At 40.6% G+C, this 17,914-nt stretch overlaps 1 protein-coding gene across 2 annotated transcripts in view; it reads left to right on the forward strand.

Moving 5' to 3' along the window:
* Window positions 1-17,914, forward strand: part of LOC126486030 (MLX-interacting protein) — a 452,104-nt gene that overhangs the window by 282,608 nt on the left and 151,582 nt on the right. For both annotated transcript variants that reach the window (XM_050108920.1, XM_050108919.1), the window contains exon 9: window positions 9,318-9,504. In XM_050108920.1, coding sequence (XP_049964877.1) covers window positions 9,318-9,504 — 187 coding nt within the window. The remainder of the gene's footprint in view (window positions 1-9,317; window positions 9,505-17,914) is intronic.

The following is a 17,914-nucleotide window of genomic DNA, read 5'->3' on the forward strand; positions in this document are numbered from 1 at the left end:
TACATTTGTCCTCTAGTCATCCCTGCTTAGCCATTTTGCACTTCCTGTCTATCACATTTTTGAGATGTCTGTATTCCTTTTTTCTTGCTTCATTTACTGCATTTTTATATTTTTTCCTTTCATCGATTAAATTCAGTATCTCTTCTGTTACCCAAGGATTTCTACTACCCCTCGCCTTTTTACCTAATTGATCCTCTGCTGCCTTCACTATTTCATCTCTCAAAGCTACCCATTCTTCTTCTACTCTTTCTTTCCCCCGTTCTTGTCAATTGTTCCCTAAGTCTCTCTCTGAAACCCTCTACAATGTCTGATTCTTTCAGTTTATGCAGGTCTCGTCTCCTTAAATTCCTACCTTTTTGCAGTTTCTTCAGTTTTAGTTTACAGTTCATAACCAGTGTGTGGTAATAGTCCACGTCTGCCCTTCGAAATGTCTTACAGTTTAGAACCTGATTCCTAAATCTCTGTCTTCCAATTATATAATCAATCTGAAACCTTCCAGTGTCTCCACATATATGTATACAACTTTCTATCATGATTCTTAAACCAAGTGTCTGCGATGATTAAGTTGTGCTCTGTGCAAAATTCTATCAGGCGGCTTGCTCTTTCATTCCTTACCCCATTCCATACTCGCCTACAACTTTTCCTTCTCTTCCTTTTCCTACTATTGAATTCTAGTCCCCCATGACTATTAAATTTTCGCCTCCCTTCGCTACCTGAATAATTTCTTGTATCTCATCTTACATTTCTTCAATTTCTTCGTCATCTGTGGAGCTAATCAGCATATTAACTTGTACTACTGTGCTGGTAGGTGTGGGCTGCGTGTCTGTCTTGGCTGCAATAATGCATTCACTATGCTGTTTGTAGTAGCTTAGCTGCACTCCTATTTTTTAATTCATTGTTGAACTTACTCCTCTGGTTATCTTGAGTTGTATATAAGAAGCATAGAATTGTAAAACTGTGGTTTATTGGTTTCTCCTTTTGCAGGTATGTTAATTATTGTGCATTTTGTAAATGTCACTGGTAGTATGTCACCCTCATAGCATACACATATAACATAGTACAGTTGTTTTTTCACTCGGAGCTAGTTGTTTCACTTATGCTGTAGGCATTTGTCTAGGGTGCGAGAATTTTGGGCAAAAATCCAGGAAATTTCAACAGGTTGTGTTTAGCCTTAATTTTCCCTGTTACAAGTTTTTTGTCTTACGATCACATAGTGCAAGACAGTAGGTACCCTGTTTGGCAGTTATACGCACGGGTTAACAGTGAAACGGTAATAAGCAGTAAACTTGTATCGACTCATTGTGCTGCCATGGATAAGCTTCTTGACCTGTACTGAAAAGACTGCAACACTTGAAGAAGAAGAAGAAGAAGAAGAAGAAGAAGAAGACCTAAATATGAGAGCAGATAGTCTTCTGACACTAACTCTTGTCCCATCCCCTCATGCTGTACGTACCATAGAATACATCGTTCTTCCGATGACAAATCTGAAATGTGTGCTGTCCAGAAATACATTTTATGCAATTTTGTTTATACATAGAATGATGTAGATGCATGATTTGGAGTTTGGAAATAATATGAGTGATTTTTTTCTTGTGTGAAGTATAATTAAGTTAACCATAAATCTCAAATCTATTAGTTCCTGGTAGTTTTTCAGGGGCAGTAGTGTAATTATATTTTCCCAGACTTCTCTGCAAAATTTTTAAGCATCTTCAAAAGAAGATGGGGGTCAGGGGAGTAAAGCCAGGTACTTGCAGGTACAGCAGTAACACTTTTGAATTTAAGGAGCTGCCAGATCATAATGCAAAAATACCAAGGCAAGCCATTTGAGATTTAAGCTTTGCTGTTGAGAGAAGATCCCATCTTGTACAGTAAATTCAAATCGGGAAAAGTGTAAATAAAGTCAGATGCTGAACTGGATGTTTTTGGACATGCATACTATCATGTATGTAAAAACAAGCTATTAAAAGAGCAAGCATATCTGATCAGCTTGCAAACAACCTTTTGGGTCATAATTAATTGGGATTATGTGATGTTTTTATTTCTGGAAGGGTTTGCACTTTTTTCCAGACTAAAAAAAGAAGTCAAAGAAGACTAAGGAAGTGATGAGTACTGTAACAGCAAGACAAAAAGAAGGCCTGATGCTTGAAGTGAAGTGTCGTGAAGTGAAGTCGTGGTGGTGGTGGTGGTGGTGGTGGTGGTGGTGACGACGACAATGACTGAGAGGGGCACACTAGAACTCAGTAGGCTGTTATCAGGAAGTTGTTTTCTGAAAATTGTTCTCTGACTGAAAACAAATATTTTTAATCATCGCTAATGAACTGCAGATGTGAGCCATATTTGATTGATAGATTTTCATGCTTGGTTCACACTTTTTTCATAGAATATTATCAAACACTTACTTATCTCACTTCTTGCTTCCCAGTTCAGTGCCTTTCTTCATGAGTATATCCTCCAGATACAGCAAATAATGTCTTTTACCATTGAGGTTTATTTGTCTAAAATGATCATACATCCCTATGGGATGTCATTAGCCTCATTGTAAGCTTTGTGTTGCACTTTCCAGCCTTAAAGCTCATGCTGTCTCCACGTTGACCTCCACCTAAATCATTCAAGTTCATTCCCAGAATGAGAGGAAAAATATTTGGGAATATTCTTAAATCTCTGCTGATCTGTTTCTGTTGGAAAACCTGATGTTTACACACCAGCTTGTAGGAGTTCGCTTTCTTTTATTTCTTCGTTTGTTGTCCTCAGTGTTGACATACTGGCTGAAAAATGGGGAGTGAAAGTCAAACACTGACTACTTTAAATGATGTAGCCGACAGATGCTCAATTGCATTTCACAGTCTTTTACTTCCACTTTTCACAACCCCCCCATATACACATTTAGTACGGCCGGTACACTATTGTTTAACTTTCCATAAGCCTCATTAATAGTTTGCAGGCTACAATATTTTACTGCTGAACATCTAAGAGCAGTAAAAACCTAACCACAAAGTTCACAGTTCTTGAAGAATAGAAAGATACGTATGGAGCAGACACGTCATTGTTTTAACACACGGCCTATTGCTGTAACACTTATTTCGCTATTAAGTTGATGCATTGTTGTCATTGTAAGCAACACAGATTCCTCGTCTGAAACTCGGCTGTGGAGTTTAATTTACTGAAATTACAATTAAAACTTAACTCATTAAATTAACTGAATACATTGAAATAAAATCTGTCCTTTTAACAGTTTCTTCTACTGTAAGAGCTAGGCAGAATTATTTGTTTAAATCATGAAATAAACAAATATAGTTATGCAAACATTACTTTTGACAAAACTGTTAATTACTTTGGAATTAATTAAGGGCTGGCTTTGCTTACATGTTTTCGAATAGAGCCACATAGATACTTTAAGATTATTAGCATTTTGTCTTCCAAATGTTTATAATTACTGCAGAATTTATACTTGTTTATACATCTACAATAGAATTTAAGTTACCAAACAATTACTGATTTCACCCTATAACAAAAGATACTAACTAGGAATAGTCGAAATAAATTAGAAAATCAATTACATACATAAAACTAAGCACAAAATTAATCTGGTGCTATATTATTTAAAACTGGGGGCCAACCTTTCTCTTTTATGAAAATGCAGATTATAGTCATGTATGTTAATGGTAATTAGTTAAAATTGAAAGGAGGCAGATGGCAAAACAAGAGGAGAAGTAAAAAGTATCCCAGCTTGCTTCGTCACAAGCTGTTAATCCAATGGAAGTAGAAAACTTACCTTGTTATTTTGTGCAGAAATGTTTTGACACTTTATATGTAGTGAAGAAATAAATGTAATTTTGTAATGACATGGCACTGTTATTGCATCATTATGAATAACACTTACAGAAAGAGGCAAACAAGAAAAAAATTAATGAATTATTAATAAGAACTGCGAGTAAAAAAAAAAAAAAAAAAAAAAAAAGGGCTATGTTTGGTAATTCAAATTGTAACTGGACTATTTTTAGCTATACATTATACATCAAATATTGAAATAGCATAGTAGGTTTGGAATTTGATGATGTGCTCTTCTGTTTTATAATTTTCTTTTTATTTCTGCATCCAAGATACTGAAATCCAGAAGGAGTACCGGGATAGAGTCTATGACACTGTTAAACAGTTCAGTAATTACTGTATTCAGAGTGACACATATTTTGTAAAATGCAATGTTTGTAACATATCAGTCGCTCAATTAATGAAATGCACCAACAAAACGGTGTTCAGTAGTATGTGGAAAGTGCAGAGCAATTAAAAAAAAAGGATGAACTACAGAGTGGTTACAGTACAGTGAGACAACAGTTTATTTGGGGGCTCTGTCACCTTAAAGTTGAAAAAGTAGAAATGCTTTTTAAGACACATTGGCAGCATTTCTAGCGTGTTTTATTTCCTTTTCCTAGCTCAACAATAGGATTGTGTCATCATACCTAGAGAAAGATATGAGAATGTCTTTTCTCACTTGAAAAAAGTTATACTTTGTCTCTACGTGAAGAAAAGGCATCACAAAGTAGACAATGTGTAGACATGATCCAGTGCATTCTGGTCCAGATGAAACCACTGATTTGTATTGAATGTTTTAGTGAGGCCCTGAATGGAGACTAAGTGAAACTCATGCTTTTGCTGCATTGCTTATCCTGAGAAAACAATCAGCTTTACCATGATGCAAAGTTTTCAACAGTGTATGTTTCGTATTGTTGCCTCTTGGAGTAAAGTATGATAGAAAATGGGTAGTGTTTACAGACAAAACTTCTTACATGTTACCTGAATTTTCCAATCTCAAATCTATTTTCTGCGACTTAACATGTGACCTGCATCATGTACACTACTAATCATCTGTGTGAGACAAGTCGGGATGATTCCTGTGGGAAGGCATGGCCGATTTCCTTCCCCAGTCTGATCTTGTGTTCCATCTTGAATGACATTGTTGTTGACAGGACAATAAACCCTAATCTTTCTTTCAGCTGTAACTAATGTTTACTAAGTGTTGATACCTGTGCCAGTGTGATGAGATTTAATTTGGTTTCTGTATCTTTCCTGGGCTAAAACGTGATCTGTATTATACCAAGCATTATTTCTTTGAGTATTTCAAGCTTATTTTTTGTATTAGGAGCCTGGAACCAAGTGTTTTTAAGTCTCTTTCCTAGTGCCCAAAAAATCCAGTAGCATTTTACCTTCTCTACTTTTTTCCATATCCAAATTTATCACACCATTTTAAATTTTGGTCTGTGCCCACACAGGCAGCTAAGTTACCTGTGGTCATTTAGTTATCATTTTTCTCTGTTATTTCATGCATTTCCTCTATTTTATCATATATAGCTTTCCTTTCTACATATTTCCTGTTTGTAATTGGAGAGTAAGATTAAACAGTTCATAAGTATATTGGGAACTTGGAACGTTAAAAGTTTGAACAGGCCAGGAACGTTCCAGACATTATTAGACAAGTTAGATAGATACAGTGTAGACATTACAGCTATTCAAGCAACTCGGTGGCAGGGGGAGAGTAGCATAAAGAGGGGTAACTATACATTTTTCGATGGAGGTGTGGAAGCTCACAGTTCCGGAACAGGTTTCACAGTACAGAGAAAAGTGCTTCACGCAATCAGAGATATAAGGTTCATTAGTGACCGACTATGAGTTATAGTGTTGTCTGACTGGTGGAATAGACTAGTAGTAATTAATGTACACACACCAACTGAGGACACTGAAGAGGTTGTTAAAGATGGTTTTTATGAAGAACTAGATCAACTGTAGGATGAGTTCCCCTCGTACGATACAAAATTAATCGTAGGTGATTTTAATGCGAAGATAGGGATGGAGAAAGCATTCCGGCATACAATTGGGAAAGAAAGTTTGCATAACATTCCGAATGATAATGGCACAAGGGTGGTTAATTTTGCTGTTTCAAAAGACATGATTGTTGAGAGCACATATTTTAAAAGGAAGGACATTCATAAAGCAACTTGGGTCTCTCTGGATGAACACACCCGAAACCAAATTGATCATGTTCTTGTAGATCGGAGATGGCACACTAGTATAGAAAATGTTAGGACTTTCAGGGGAGCAGACTGTGATTCTGATCATTTTCTTGTAGTTGCCAAAGTTCACCAACGGCTATCTACAGCAACATCAAGGTGTCACAATGCAGAACTTGTTAGTTTCGACACAGACAGGCTAAATGATGAAAACCGTAGAAGAAGGTACATGATAGAAATTGCAGATAGGTTTGATGCTCTCAGGACACACGGAGATCAAGACGAGGATGAAAATAAACAGTGGATCACTGTGAGGAATAATATCAAAGAGGCAGCGAAGGTCACAATAGATACAATTAAGAAGAACAGGAAGAAACCATGGTTTGATGAGGAATGCAAGAAATTGGTAGAGGAAAGGAGAAAAGCGTGATTAGATTGTGATAGAATGGGAGACAGAAAATGAGAGGAGTTCTTGAACATGAGAAGGGAAGTTGGTCGTAGGCTATGCGCAAAGAAGAGAGATTATTTGAACAATCAAATTTAAAAAATGGAAACAAAGAGTAAAACAAAAAACAATAGGGAACTTTACCTAGACATAAATGGGTATAGGAAGGGGTTCAAGGCTAGGACAAATGCACTTCGAGGGGATGCCGGGGTAATACTGACAGAACCCCGTGCTATATTAAGTAAATAGAGGGCATATTTTGAGCATCTATTAAATGTACACCAGGAAGCAGGAAATGAGCAGGCGTACGAAATACATACAGCAGAACTTCAGATAACTGAGCCAACGTTAAAGAAAGTAAGAGATGCAATCAACAAATTGAAAAACCATAAAGCACCAGGATCAGATTGCATAACTGCAGAATTAGTTAAAATGGGGGACAGAAATTGGTGGAAGTAGTTCACAAAGTGATAACTTAAGTATGGAACTCGGAGATGATATCTGAAGAGTGGCAAGAGTCGATTCTGATCCCAGTTTTTAAGAAGGGCGACAAAATGGACTGTAGTAATTAGAGAGGGATATCGCTATTACCAGTATGTTCCAAAATTTTCTCGAGTATTCTGCTAAGCAGGCTTACACCATATGTAGATGAAGTTGTGGGGGATTACCAAGCTGGCTTTCGGAGGAACAGATCAACTATAGACCAAATATTCACCCTGTGTCAAATTTTGGAAAAGAAATGGGAACACAATAAACCAGTTCATAATGTTTTCATAGATTTTACAAAAGCATGTAATTCAGTATTGCAATCAAAATTGTACAGAATTCTTTTGGAACTTGGAATACCAAAGAAGTATGTTAGACTTATAGAAGAGAGTTTGAAAAACACAAAAGGTAGAGTACGCGTAGGGAAATTGGAGTCAGAAGAATTTGTAATAAAGAAACTTAAGCAGGGAGATGCCCTGTCTCCGCTACTTTTTAATTTAGTCCTAGAATATATTGTACGAATGGCAGCAGATAATTCAGAGGGTGTGGAGTTAAATGGAAATATTAAGATATTAGGGTATGCAGATGATCTAAACATCATTAGTGATAGGAAAGAACTTGTAACAGCAAATGTGAATGCATTAATCAAGGTTAATGAAGATGTAGGTCTAAGGATAAGTGAGGACAAAACTAAATACCTGGTTACTACTTGAATGCCAACAGCAGTAGATCAGGAAATGTTAAGAGTTGGAGACACGCAGTTTGAAAAAGTGAACACATTTAAGTATCTAGGCGTGGACATCACTTCGAGAAATGAGATTGAATCCAAACTGAGGAAGAGATTATAGGCAGGAAATGTGTGCTACTTCTCACTGAATAGATTACTTTCATCACAGATATTGTCTAGGAATTTAAAGATTAGAATATACAAAACTATTATTCTACCAGTTATGCTGTATGGGTGTGAGACATGGTCTCTCACTGTGCAAAATGAAAAGCCATTTCGAGTATTTGAAAACAGAATTTTGAGGAAAATTTTTGGAGCAAAAAGGGATGACATTAGCGAAGAGTGGCAAAAACTGCATAACGAAGAGGTTCATGAACTCTATTCAAGCCCTATCATAATCAGTATTATTAAATCACGTAGGCTGCAATGAGCAGGTCACATAGCTCGAATAGGGCAGGGCAGCGCGCAGAGTACTGGTAGGGCACTTAGAGGGAAAACATCCTGTGGGGAGACCGAGGCGTAGATGGGAGGACAATGTGAAGGCTGATTTGAGGAGCCTAGGTATTGAAGGTGAATGAAAGGAAATAGCCCAAGACAGGGACAGATGGCAAAAATACATTGCTGTGGTAATGGACTCTTGAGTCTGGTATGACCAGTTCGTGTGTGTGTAAGTGATACGTATATTAGATAAGCTTTCAGTTTCATCTTCTGTTTGTTCCTTAGAACAATTGCTACACAACTTCACCACTTGATCCTGACTTCACAGCAAAATTACTTCTGTAATCAGCTGATACGAAGTCCTCCATGCATTTTGATCTAGATCATGCTGTTTCATTATTTTTTAAATTATTCCCGCTTTCCTGTAGTTTTTTTAACTCCTTGTTATTTTTAGTTTTCCTAAGACTTCGTTATAAAATACCTGATAAGCTTCGTTGTAGTTCCCTTCTCTGTTAAAGTATTATGCATGATTCAAGAATCATGATTTCATCTTAATATCTTTCCGCAAAATTTAGTGCACATTTAGAATAATTTGAAGTGTTGTGTGGTGCCTTCCTGCTCCTTCCACTCCCGCTCCTGTTCCCCTTCTCTGCTCAGTAGAAACCTCAAGTAACATGATGGCACCAGTTAGTATTCAGTTATATTTTTTTGATGTGATTTTTCCAAAGTATTTAGATGTGCAAGCCATTATTTTGGGTAATTTAAGCTTTATAAATTTAATGCTGTTACAGACAGCTGTTTTGCACCATACTTAACCAGAAGAATGCAAAGTGTTATACTAAATAATTCAGTGAACACAATTGTGAGAAAGAATATTTGTAATTAAGAAGAAATCACAGGAATCAATGTTGTATAAATTATTGTTTTTTAAATATGTGTGATTGACCTTCCATTTAACACAGAAAAAAAAAACCTTGACAATGCTGACAGAAGCCACAAAATAATACTTGATAAGTGGAATATAAGATAATTTTTGTTCCTCGTTTTGAAGGAAAAGTAGAACCTGTGGCTTCCAACCATCTTATTTGTTCAGCTCTTTTCATTAGTTTAATTTTAAGCTATTGGTTTCCTTGTTCTAGACTTCCATTGTATGTCCCAATATAGAGGAAATAATTAAGTAAAATATTTTTAAAGCTGACAGACAACTTTTTTATTCCAGGAGAACCAGATGAAAGCTGTACGCACACGTTCTCGGAGTGGTCCAAACCTGCTTGCTGGTGTAAACAGGCCCTCGCCATCTGTAGCAACAGTGGCAATGCCTCAGACCACATCCCAAGAGGTTCCAGCAGTTGTTGGTGCCAGTCAGGGATTGCAGCCATTGCTGTTAGCACAGTTGTTGTCCAACAGTAAGTCTGTATGCATTGTGAATTAGATAGGTATAGTTGGTTATGTACTTTTTTTTTTTAATAAATTTGAGAGTTATGTTTCTGCACACAAAAATTTTACCCTATCACTAAACCTCAAGGTCTTGGAAACAGTGTCTCGTTTTGTCTCACTGAAGACTTGCCCAGGACTCTGGATGTTTGTTTTTGCATGTGCAACCTACTTCATTTCTCTGTAATTTTTTTTCCAGGCGTTCAACTATTTTGCAGCATTTGTATCATTCTGTCAAGCAAATCATGCGTGTAGGAGAGCTTATGTTAATTACCTGTACCACTAAACACTTATTTTTATATCCATACCACAGTAAAAGAAAGAAAGATGACTGTCACACATAAAAAAAGATGGAAACTAGATGTCTATATCTTTTCTGTGACACTAGCTGAAAGTTCAGAATTATGAACTGTATGTTAGACATCTGTGCTTGAAGATTAGTTTTGACAATTGAGACCCTACTTAAAAAGGAAGGGGGTGGGGGATTATTGCAGTGCACCAAAGTAGATAGTCAAGTCTTCTCTGTTTATAACACTAAAAAAATGAAAGGAAGGAATGTTCGAGTTTTTTCATCCTATTGCCATCAAGGTCATTAGAGCTGGAGGACTATGAGCTCAGTGCAGTCAAACAGTGCTGGTTCAAGAAACCACCCGTGCATTCAACCTGAAGGAATTCAGGCAACACACAGCAAATCAAAATCACATTAGCTTGTTGAAAATTTGAACCTCACTGCTCTGTAATACAAATACAATACCTTAATCACTGTTTTAGTTGAAGAAATTGTGGGGTGTTGCCTGGAGACATCTGTTTCACATTCTTCAGCTGGTGGCTATTTGATTGACACTTCCTGGAATATTAAAGCTGTATGCCAGACCGGACTCAGACCTGGTACTTGGGACCTTTGCCTTTTGTGGGCAAGTGTTCTATCAACTGAGCTATCCAACCCCCCTCATGACTTTACTTCTGCCAATACCTCACCACCTACCTTCCGAGCTTCACAGAAGTTCTCCTGCACAGCTTGTGCGACTGGCACACGTGGAAGAAAGGATATTGTGGAGATGTGTTATCCACAGCTAGGGGGATTGTTTCCAGAATGAATTTTCACTCTGCACAGAATTTGAGCTGGGATAGCTCAGTCAGTAGACCACTTGCCCGCGAACCACTAAGGTCCCAGGTTTGAGTCCTGGTCCAGCATAAGTTTTAATTTTCCAGGATGTTTCAAATCAGTGCACACACAACCGCAGAGTGAAAATTCATTCTGGAAACAATCTCCTAGGTCATGGCTGAGCAATGTCTCTACCGTGTCCTTTCTTCCAGGAGTGCTAGTTCCATAAGTGCGGGAGAACTTCTGTGAAGCTTGGAAGGGAGATGAAGTACTGACAGAAGTAAAGTGTGAGGATGGGTCATGGGTCATGCTCAGATAGCTCATTTGATAGAGCAAGTGCCTGCAAAAGGCAGTGGTTCCATATTTGAATCCCAGTTCTGCGCACAGTTATAATCTGCCACAAAGTTTGAAATCGGAGCACACTCTGCTGCAGAGTGAAAATTTATTCTAGTATTTGATTGATAATCCAAAATTTCACTAGCACAATTTTCTTGCATTTCCAAAGAAATTTTCTTCTTTCCTTATGGTGGAAGACAATCCCTTGAGAATGGCAGACACTCATACTGACAAAATGTCAAGATTATCAATCAATCAGCAGTCAGTCAAGGAGCCTTAGATAAATACCTCTAAGCAATATGTCAAGAAGTGGCTGCAAAAGTCTCAATGATTACATGAAACTCAGTACTGCTCTAACAGAACCTTTTGTGTTCTTTGTCATATGCCTGCCAGTTGAATTTGAGAATACAGTGTCATTCACTTTCAGGCAGATTCTAGACACACTGTATTTTGTAAGATAAAGAACAATTGTGCTGTTTAACATGACCATACAAATATGATACATCCTGAACAGTGGGTGCAACATTTTGGGATGCCATTCAGCAAGTTTTAACCTTCAGTCCCTCAAGCAGCAAAGGAAACCATTACTCTACACCTCGCGGCCATTTTATAACAGTGTGCTCATTCTATGAATCATGTAAGTGAAACAATATGTTCAAACTTCCTTTGCCTCAGTCAAAGTGCAGGATTAATTCATCTGTTAATGGTGCTACAGTGGTGGTAGTTTGCCAACAGAGTTGGCACATCCAGGCAGTAAAGCAGCCCCAGCTACAACTTTCAGCAGTGATGGCAGCTACTACAACTGATTATGTTGAACAGTTGTTTTGATTAAATTTTTATCATACTTGCACAGTGTTATCTGACAGCAAATGCGAGACACTGTTCCATCATTTAGGTTTTAGGGAAGCTGATCCTGTCCCGGAATATTCAGTTAATAACTCAGAATGCTCCTGCAAAATGTAATTGACCTTGCATGGTATCAGCCCTCAAAAAACATATATATAAGTCACATCATCTTGGTTTTTAGATATATTTTTCCCACGTGTAATGTTTCCCTCTATTATATATATATATATATATATATATATATATATATATATATATATATATATAATGGAAGGAAACATTCCACGTGGGAAAAATTATATATAAAAACAAAGATGAGGTGACTTACCGAACAAAAGCGCTGGCAGGTCGATAGACACACAAACAAACACAAACATACACACAAAATTCAAGCTTTCGCAACAAGCTGTTGCCTCATCAGGAAAGAGGGAAGGAGAGGGGAAGACGAAAGGAAGTGGGTTTTAAGGGAGAGGGTAAGGAGTCATTCCAATCCCGGGAGCGGAAAGACTTACCTTAGGGGGAAAAAAGGATGGGTATACACTCGCACACACACACATATCCATCCACACATATACAGACACAAGCAGACATATTTGAAGACAAAGAGTTTGGGCAGAGATGTCAGTCGAGGCAGAAGTGCAGAGGCAAAAATGTTGTTGAAAGACAGGTGAGGTATGAGTGGCGGCAACTTGAAATTAGCGGAGATTGAGGCCTGGTGGATAACGGGAAGAGAGGATATATTGAAGAGCAAGTTCCCATCTTCGGAGTTTGGATAGGTTGGTGTTAGTGGGAAGTATCCAGATAACCCGGACGGTGTAACACTGTGCCAAGATGTGCTGGCCGTGCACCAAGGCATGTTTAGCCACAGGGTGATGCTCATTACCAACAAACACTGTCTGCCTGTGTCCATTCATGCGAATGTTACTAGTCATTCCCACATAGAATGCGTCACAGTGTAGGCAGGTCAGTTGGTAGATCACGTGGGTGCTCTCTCACGTGGCTCTGCCTTTGATCGTGTACACCTTCCGGGTTACAGGACTGGAGTAGGTGGTGGTGGGAGGGTGCACGGGACAGGTTTTACACCGGGGGCGGTTACAAGGATAGGAGCCAGAGGGTAGGGAGAGTGGTTTGGGGATTTCATAGGGATGAACTAACAGGTTACGAAGGTTAGGTGGACGGCGGAAAGACACTCTTGGTGGAGTGGGGAGGATTTCATGAAGGATGGATCTCATTTCAGGGCAGGATTTGAGGAAGTGGTATCCCTGCTGGAGAGCCACATTCAGAGTCTGGTCCAGTCCCGGAAAGTATCCTGTCACAAGTGGGGCACCTTTGTGGTTCTTCTGTGGGGGATTCTGGGTTCGAGGGGATGAGGAAGTGGCTCTGGTTATTTGCTTCTGTACCAGGTCGGGAGGGTAGTTGCGAGATGCGAAAGCTGTTGTCAGGTTGTTGGTGTAATGGTTCAGGGATTCCGGACTGGAGCAGATTCGTTTGCCACGAAGACCTAGGCTGTAGGGAAGGGACCGTTTGATGTGGAATGGGTGGCAGCTGTCATAATGGAGGTACTGTTGCTTGTTGGTGGGTTTGATGTGGACGGACGTGTGAAGCTGGCCATTGGACAGGTGGAGGTCAACGTCAAGGAAAGTGGCATGGGATTTGGAGTAGGACCAGGTGAATCTGATGGAACCAAAGGAGTTGAGGTTGGAGAGGAAATTCTGAAGTTCTTCTTCACTGTGAGTCCAGATCATGAAGATGTCATCAATAAATCTGTACCAAACTTTGGGTTGGCAGGCCTGGGTAACCAAGAAGGCTTCCTCTAAGCGACCCATGAATAGGTTGGCATACGAGGGGGCCATCCTGGTACCCATGGCTGTTCCCTTTAATTGTTGGTATGTCTGGCCTTCAAAAGTGAAGAAGTTGTGGGTCAGGATGAAGCTGGCTAAGGTGATGAGGAAAGAGGTTTTAGGTAGGGTGGCAGGTGATCGGCATGAAAGGAAGTGCTCCATCGCAGCGAGGCCCTGGACGTGTGGAATATTTTTATGTATAAGGAAGTGGCATCAATGGTTACAAGGATGGTTTCCGGGGTTAACAGATTGGGTAAGGATTCCAGGCGTTCGAGAAAGTGGTTGGTGTCTTTGATGAAGGATGGGAGACTGCATGTAATGGGTTGAAGGTGTTGATCTACGTAGGCAGAGATGCGTTCTGTGGGGGCTTGGTAACCAGCTACAATGGGGCGGCCGGGATGATTGGGTTTGTGGATTTTAGGAAGAAGGTAGAATGTAGGGGTGCGGGGTGTCGGTGGGGTCAGGAGGTTGATGGAGTCAGGTGAAAGGTTTTGCAGGGGGCCTAAGGTTCTGAGGATTCCTTGAAGCTCCGCCTGGACATCGGGAATGGGGTTACCTTGGCAAACTTTGTATGTGGTGTTGTCTCAAAGCTGACGCAGTCCCTCAGCCACATACTCCTGACAATCAAGTACCACGGTTATGGAACCCTTGCCCGCAGGAAGAATGACGATGGATCGGTCAGCCTTCAGATCACGGACAGCCTGGGCTTCAGCAGTGGTGATGGGAGTAGGATTAAGGTTTTTTAAGAAGGATTGAGATGCAAGGCTGGAAGTCAGAAATTCCTGGAAGGTTTGGAGAGGGTGATTTTGAGGAAGAGGAGGTGGGTCCCGCTGTGACGGAGGACGGAACTGTTCCAGGCAGGGTTCAATTTGGATGGTGTCTTGGGGAGTTGGATCATTAGGAGTAGGATTGGGATCATTTTTCTTCGTGGCAAAGTGATATTTCCAGCAGAGAGTACGGGTGTAGGACAGTAAATCTTTGACGAGGGCTGTTTGGTTGAATCTGGGAGTGGGGCTGAAGGTGAGGCCTTTGGATAGGACAGAGGTTTCGGATTGGGGGAGAGGTTTGGAGGAAAGGTTAACTACTGAATTTGGGTGTTGTGGTTCCAGGTTGTGTTGATTGGAATTTTGAGGTTTTGGAGGGGGTGGAGCTGGAAGTGGGAGATTGAGTAGATGGGAGAGACTGGGTTGGTGTGCAATGAGAGGAGGTTGAGGTTTGCTGGAAAGGTTGTGAAGGGTGAGCGAGTTGCCTTTCTGGAGGTGGGAAACCAGGAGATTGGATAGTTTTTTGAGGTGGAGGGTGGCATGCTGTTCTAATTTACGGTTGGCCTGTAGGAGGATGCTCTGAACAGCCGGTGTGGACGTCGGAGAGGAAAGATTAAGGACTTTTATTAAGGATAGGAGTTGACGGGTGTGTTCATTGGCTGAGTTGATGTGTAGGTGAAGGATTAGGTGGGTGAGGGCAATGGATTGTTCAGTTTGGAACTGGTATAGGGACTGATGGAAAGAAGGGTTGCAGCCAGAGATGGGAACTTTAAGTGTGAGGCCTTTGGGGGTAATGCCAAATGTCAGACAGGCCTGAGAAAATAGAATATGGGAGCGTAATCTGGCTAGGGCGAAGGCATGTTTGCAGAGGGAATGTAAATAAAACTTAATGGGGTCGTTGCGGGGGTGTTGTGAGGGTGACATGGTATTAGAAGGTGGAAAGTGTAACACGAGGCTGAAATGAAAATGAAAATAAAAATATATGGGGAGAGATAAAGGTGAACTAGAAAGCAACTGGAGATCTGGTATGAAAAAAAGGCGAAAAAGTGTTGGTTAAGTTGATCCTGTGGTGAACTTGGCTTGGTAGATAGCGATGTGCATAAAGGTTAGGTGCTTGTGTTGCCGCTAAAACACATTAAAGGACAGAGAAATTCGGGAAAATTTCGAAAAAAACGTGTAAATGTATGAAAAGGAGTGGTGTTATGGTGAAAGATTACGAAAATGGGGCTAACACTTGTCTGACGAAGAAATAATGAAGTTAAAACTTGTGGGGAGCGGCTAAAAATGATTAGTGATGCGCGAAAAACGGAAGTGGAAATAAAGTGAAAGTTATTAGAACTAGCCAAAATTGTTGTTAAATACGTGAAAGCAGCTGTTATTGAACTAGAAGCGGTGGATTTTATGGCGGCGGTAGTGTTGAAAACGGAAAATGAAATTTTTTTGGTTATGGTTTGGAAGTAGGTTACGTATTATTGAGTATATATAGGCGGGATAAAATTGTATAGTAGATTACGGTAAAAAGGGGAAGGTGAATAAAAAGTGAGACTACTGGTAAAAACAGAAAGAGAAAATAAGACGACAGGAAAGATTTCGAAATGCAACAGCGACAATAACAAACGTGATTGTTGGGTTCAAATTAATGATATGATTATAATAGAGGGAAACATTCTACGTAGGAAAAATATATCTGAAAACAAAGATGATGTGACTTACCAAATGAAAGTGCTGGCAGGTCGACAGACACACAAACAAACACAAACATACACACAAAATTCAAGCTTTCGCAACAAACTGTTGCCTCATCAGGAAAGAGGGAAGGAGAGGGAAAGACGAAAGGATGTGGGTTTTAAGGGAGAGGGTAAGGAGTCATTCCAATCCCGGGAGCGGAAAGACTTACCTTAGGGGGAAAAAAGGACGGGTATACACTTGCGCACGCGCGCGCACACACACACACACACACACACACACACACACACACACACACACACACACATATATCCATCCACACATATACAGACACAAGCAGACATATTTGAAGACAAAGAGTTTGGGCAGAGATGTCAGTCGAGGCAGAAGTGCAGAGGCAAAGATGTTGTTGAAAGACAGGTGAGGTATGAGTGGCGGCAACTTGAAATAAGCGGAGATTGAGGCCTGGTGGATAACGGGAAGAGAGGATATATTGAAGAGCAACTTCCCATCTTCGGAGTTTGGATAGGTTGGTGTTAGTGGGAAGTATCCAGATAACCCGGACGGTGTAACACTGTGCCAAGATGTGCTGGCCGTGCACCAAGGCATGTTTAGCCACAGGGTGATGCTCATTACCAACAAACACTGTCTGCTTGTGTCCATTCATGCGAATGGACAGTTTGTTACTAGTCATTCCCACATAGAATGCATCACAGTGTAGGCAGGTCAGTTGGTAGATCACGTGGGTGCTCTCACACGTGGCTCTACCTTTGATCGTGTACACCTTCCGGGTTACAGGACTGGAGTAGGTGGTGGTGGGAGGGTGCATGGGACAGGTATTTACTGTCCTACACCCGTACTCTCTGCTGGAAATATCACTTTGCCACGAAGAAAAATGATCCCAATCCTACTCCTAATGATCCAACTCCCCAAGACACCATCCAAATTGAACCCTGCCTGGAACAGTTCCGTCCTCCGTCACAGCGGGACCCACCTCCTCTTCCTCAAAATCACCCTCTCCAAACCTTCCAGGAATTTCTGACTTCCAGCCTTGCATCTCAATCCTTCTTAAAAAACCTTAATCCTACTCCCATCACAACTACTGAAGCCCAGGCTATCCGTGATCTGAAGGCTGACCGATCCATCGTAATTCTTCCTGCGGGCAAGGGTTCCACAACCGTGGTACTTGATCGTCAGGAGTATGTGGCTGAGGGACTGCGTCAACTTTGAGACAACACCACATACAAAGTTTGCCAAGGTAACCCCATTCCCGATGTCCAGGTGGAGCTTCAAGGAATCCTCAGAACCTTAGGCCCCCTGCAAAACCTTTCACCTGACTCCATCAACCTCCTAACCCCATCGACACCCCGCACCCCTACCTTCTACCTTCTTCCTAAAATCCACAAACCCAGTCATCCCGGCCGCCCCATTGTAGCTGGTTACCAAGCCCCCACAGAACGCATCTCTGCCTACGTAGATCAACACCTTCAACCCATTACATGCAGTCTCCCATCCTTCATCAAAGACACCAACCACTTTCTCGAACGCCTGGAATCCTTACCCAATCTGTTACCCCCGGAAACCATCCTTGTAACCATTGATGCCACTTCCTTATACACAAATATTCCACACGTCCAGGGCCTCGCTGCGATGGAGCACTTCCTTTCACGCCGATCACCTGCCACCCTACCTAAAACCTCTTTCCTCATCACCTTAGCCAGCTTCATCCTGACCCACAACTTCTTCACTTTTGAAGGCCAGACATACCAACAATTAAAGGGAACAGCCATGGGTACCAGGATGG

Source organism: Schistocerca serialis, chromosome 1, assembly GCF_023864345.2.
Source record: "Schistocerca serialis cubense isolate TAMUIC-IGC-003099 chromosome 1, iqSchSeri2.2, whole genome shotgun sequence".
NCBI classification, from domain to species: Eukaryota; Metazoa; Arthropoda; class Insecta; order Orthoptera; family Acrididae; genus Schistocerca; species Schistocerca serialis.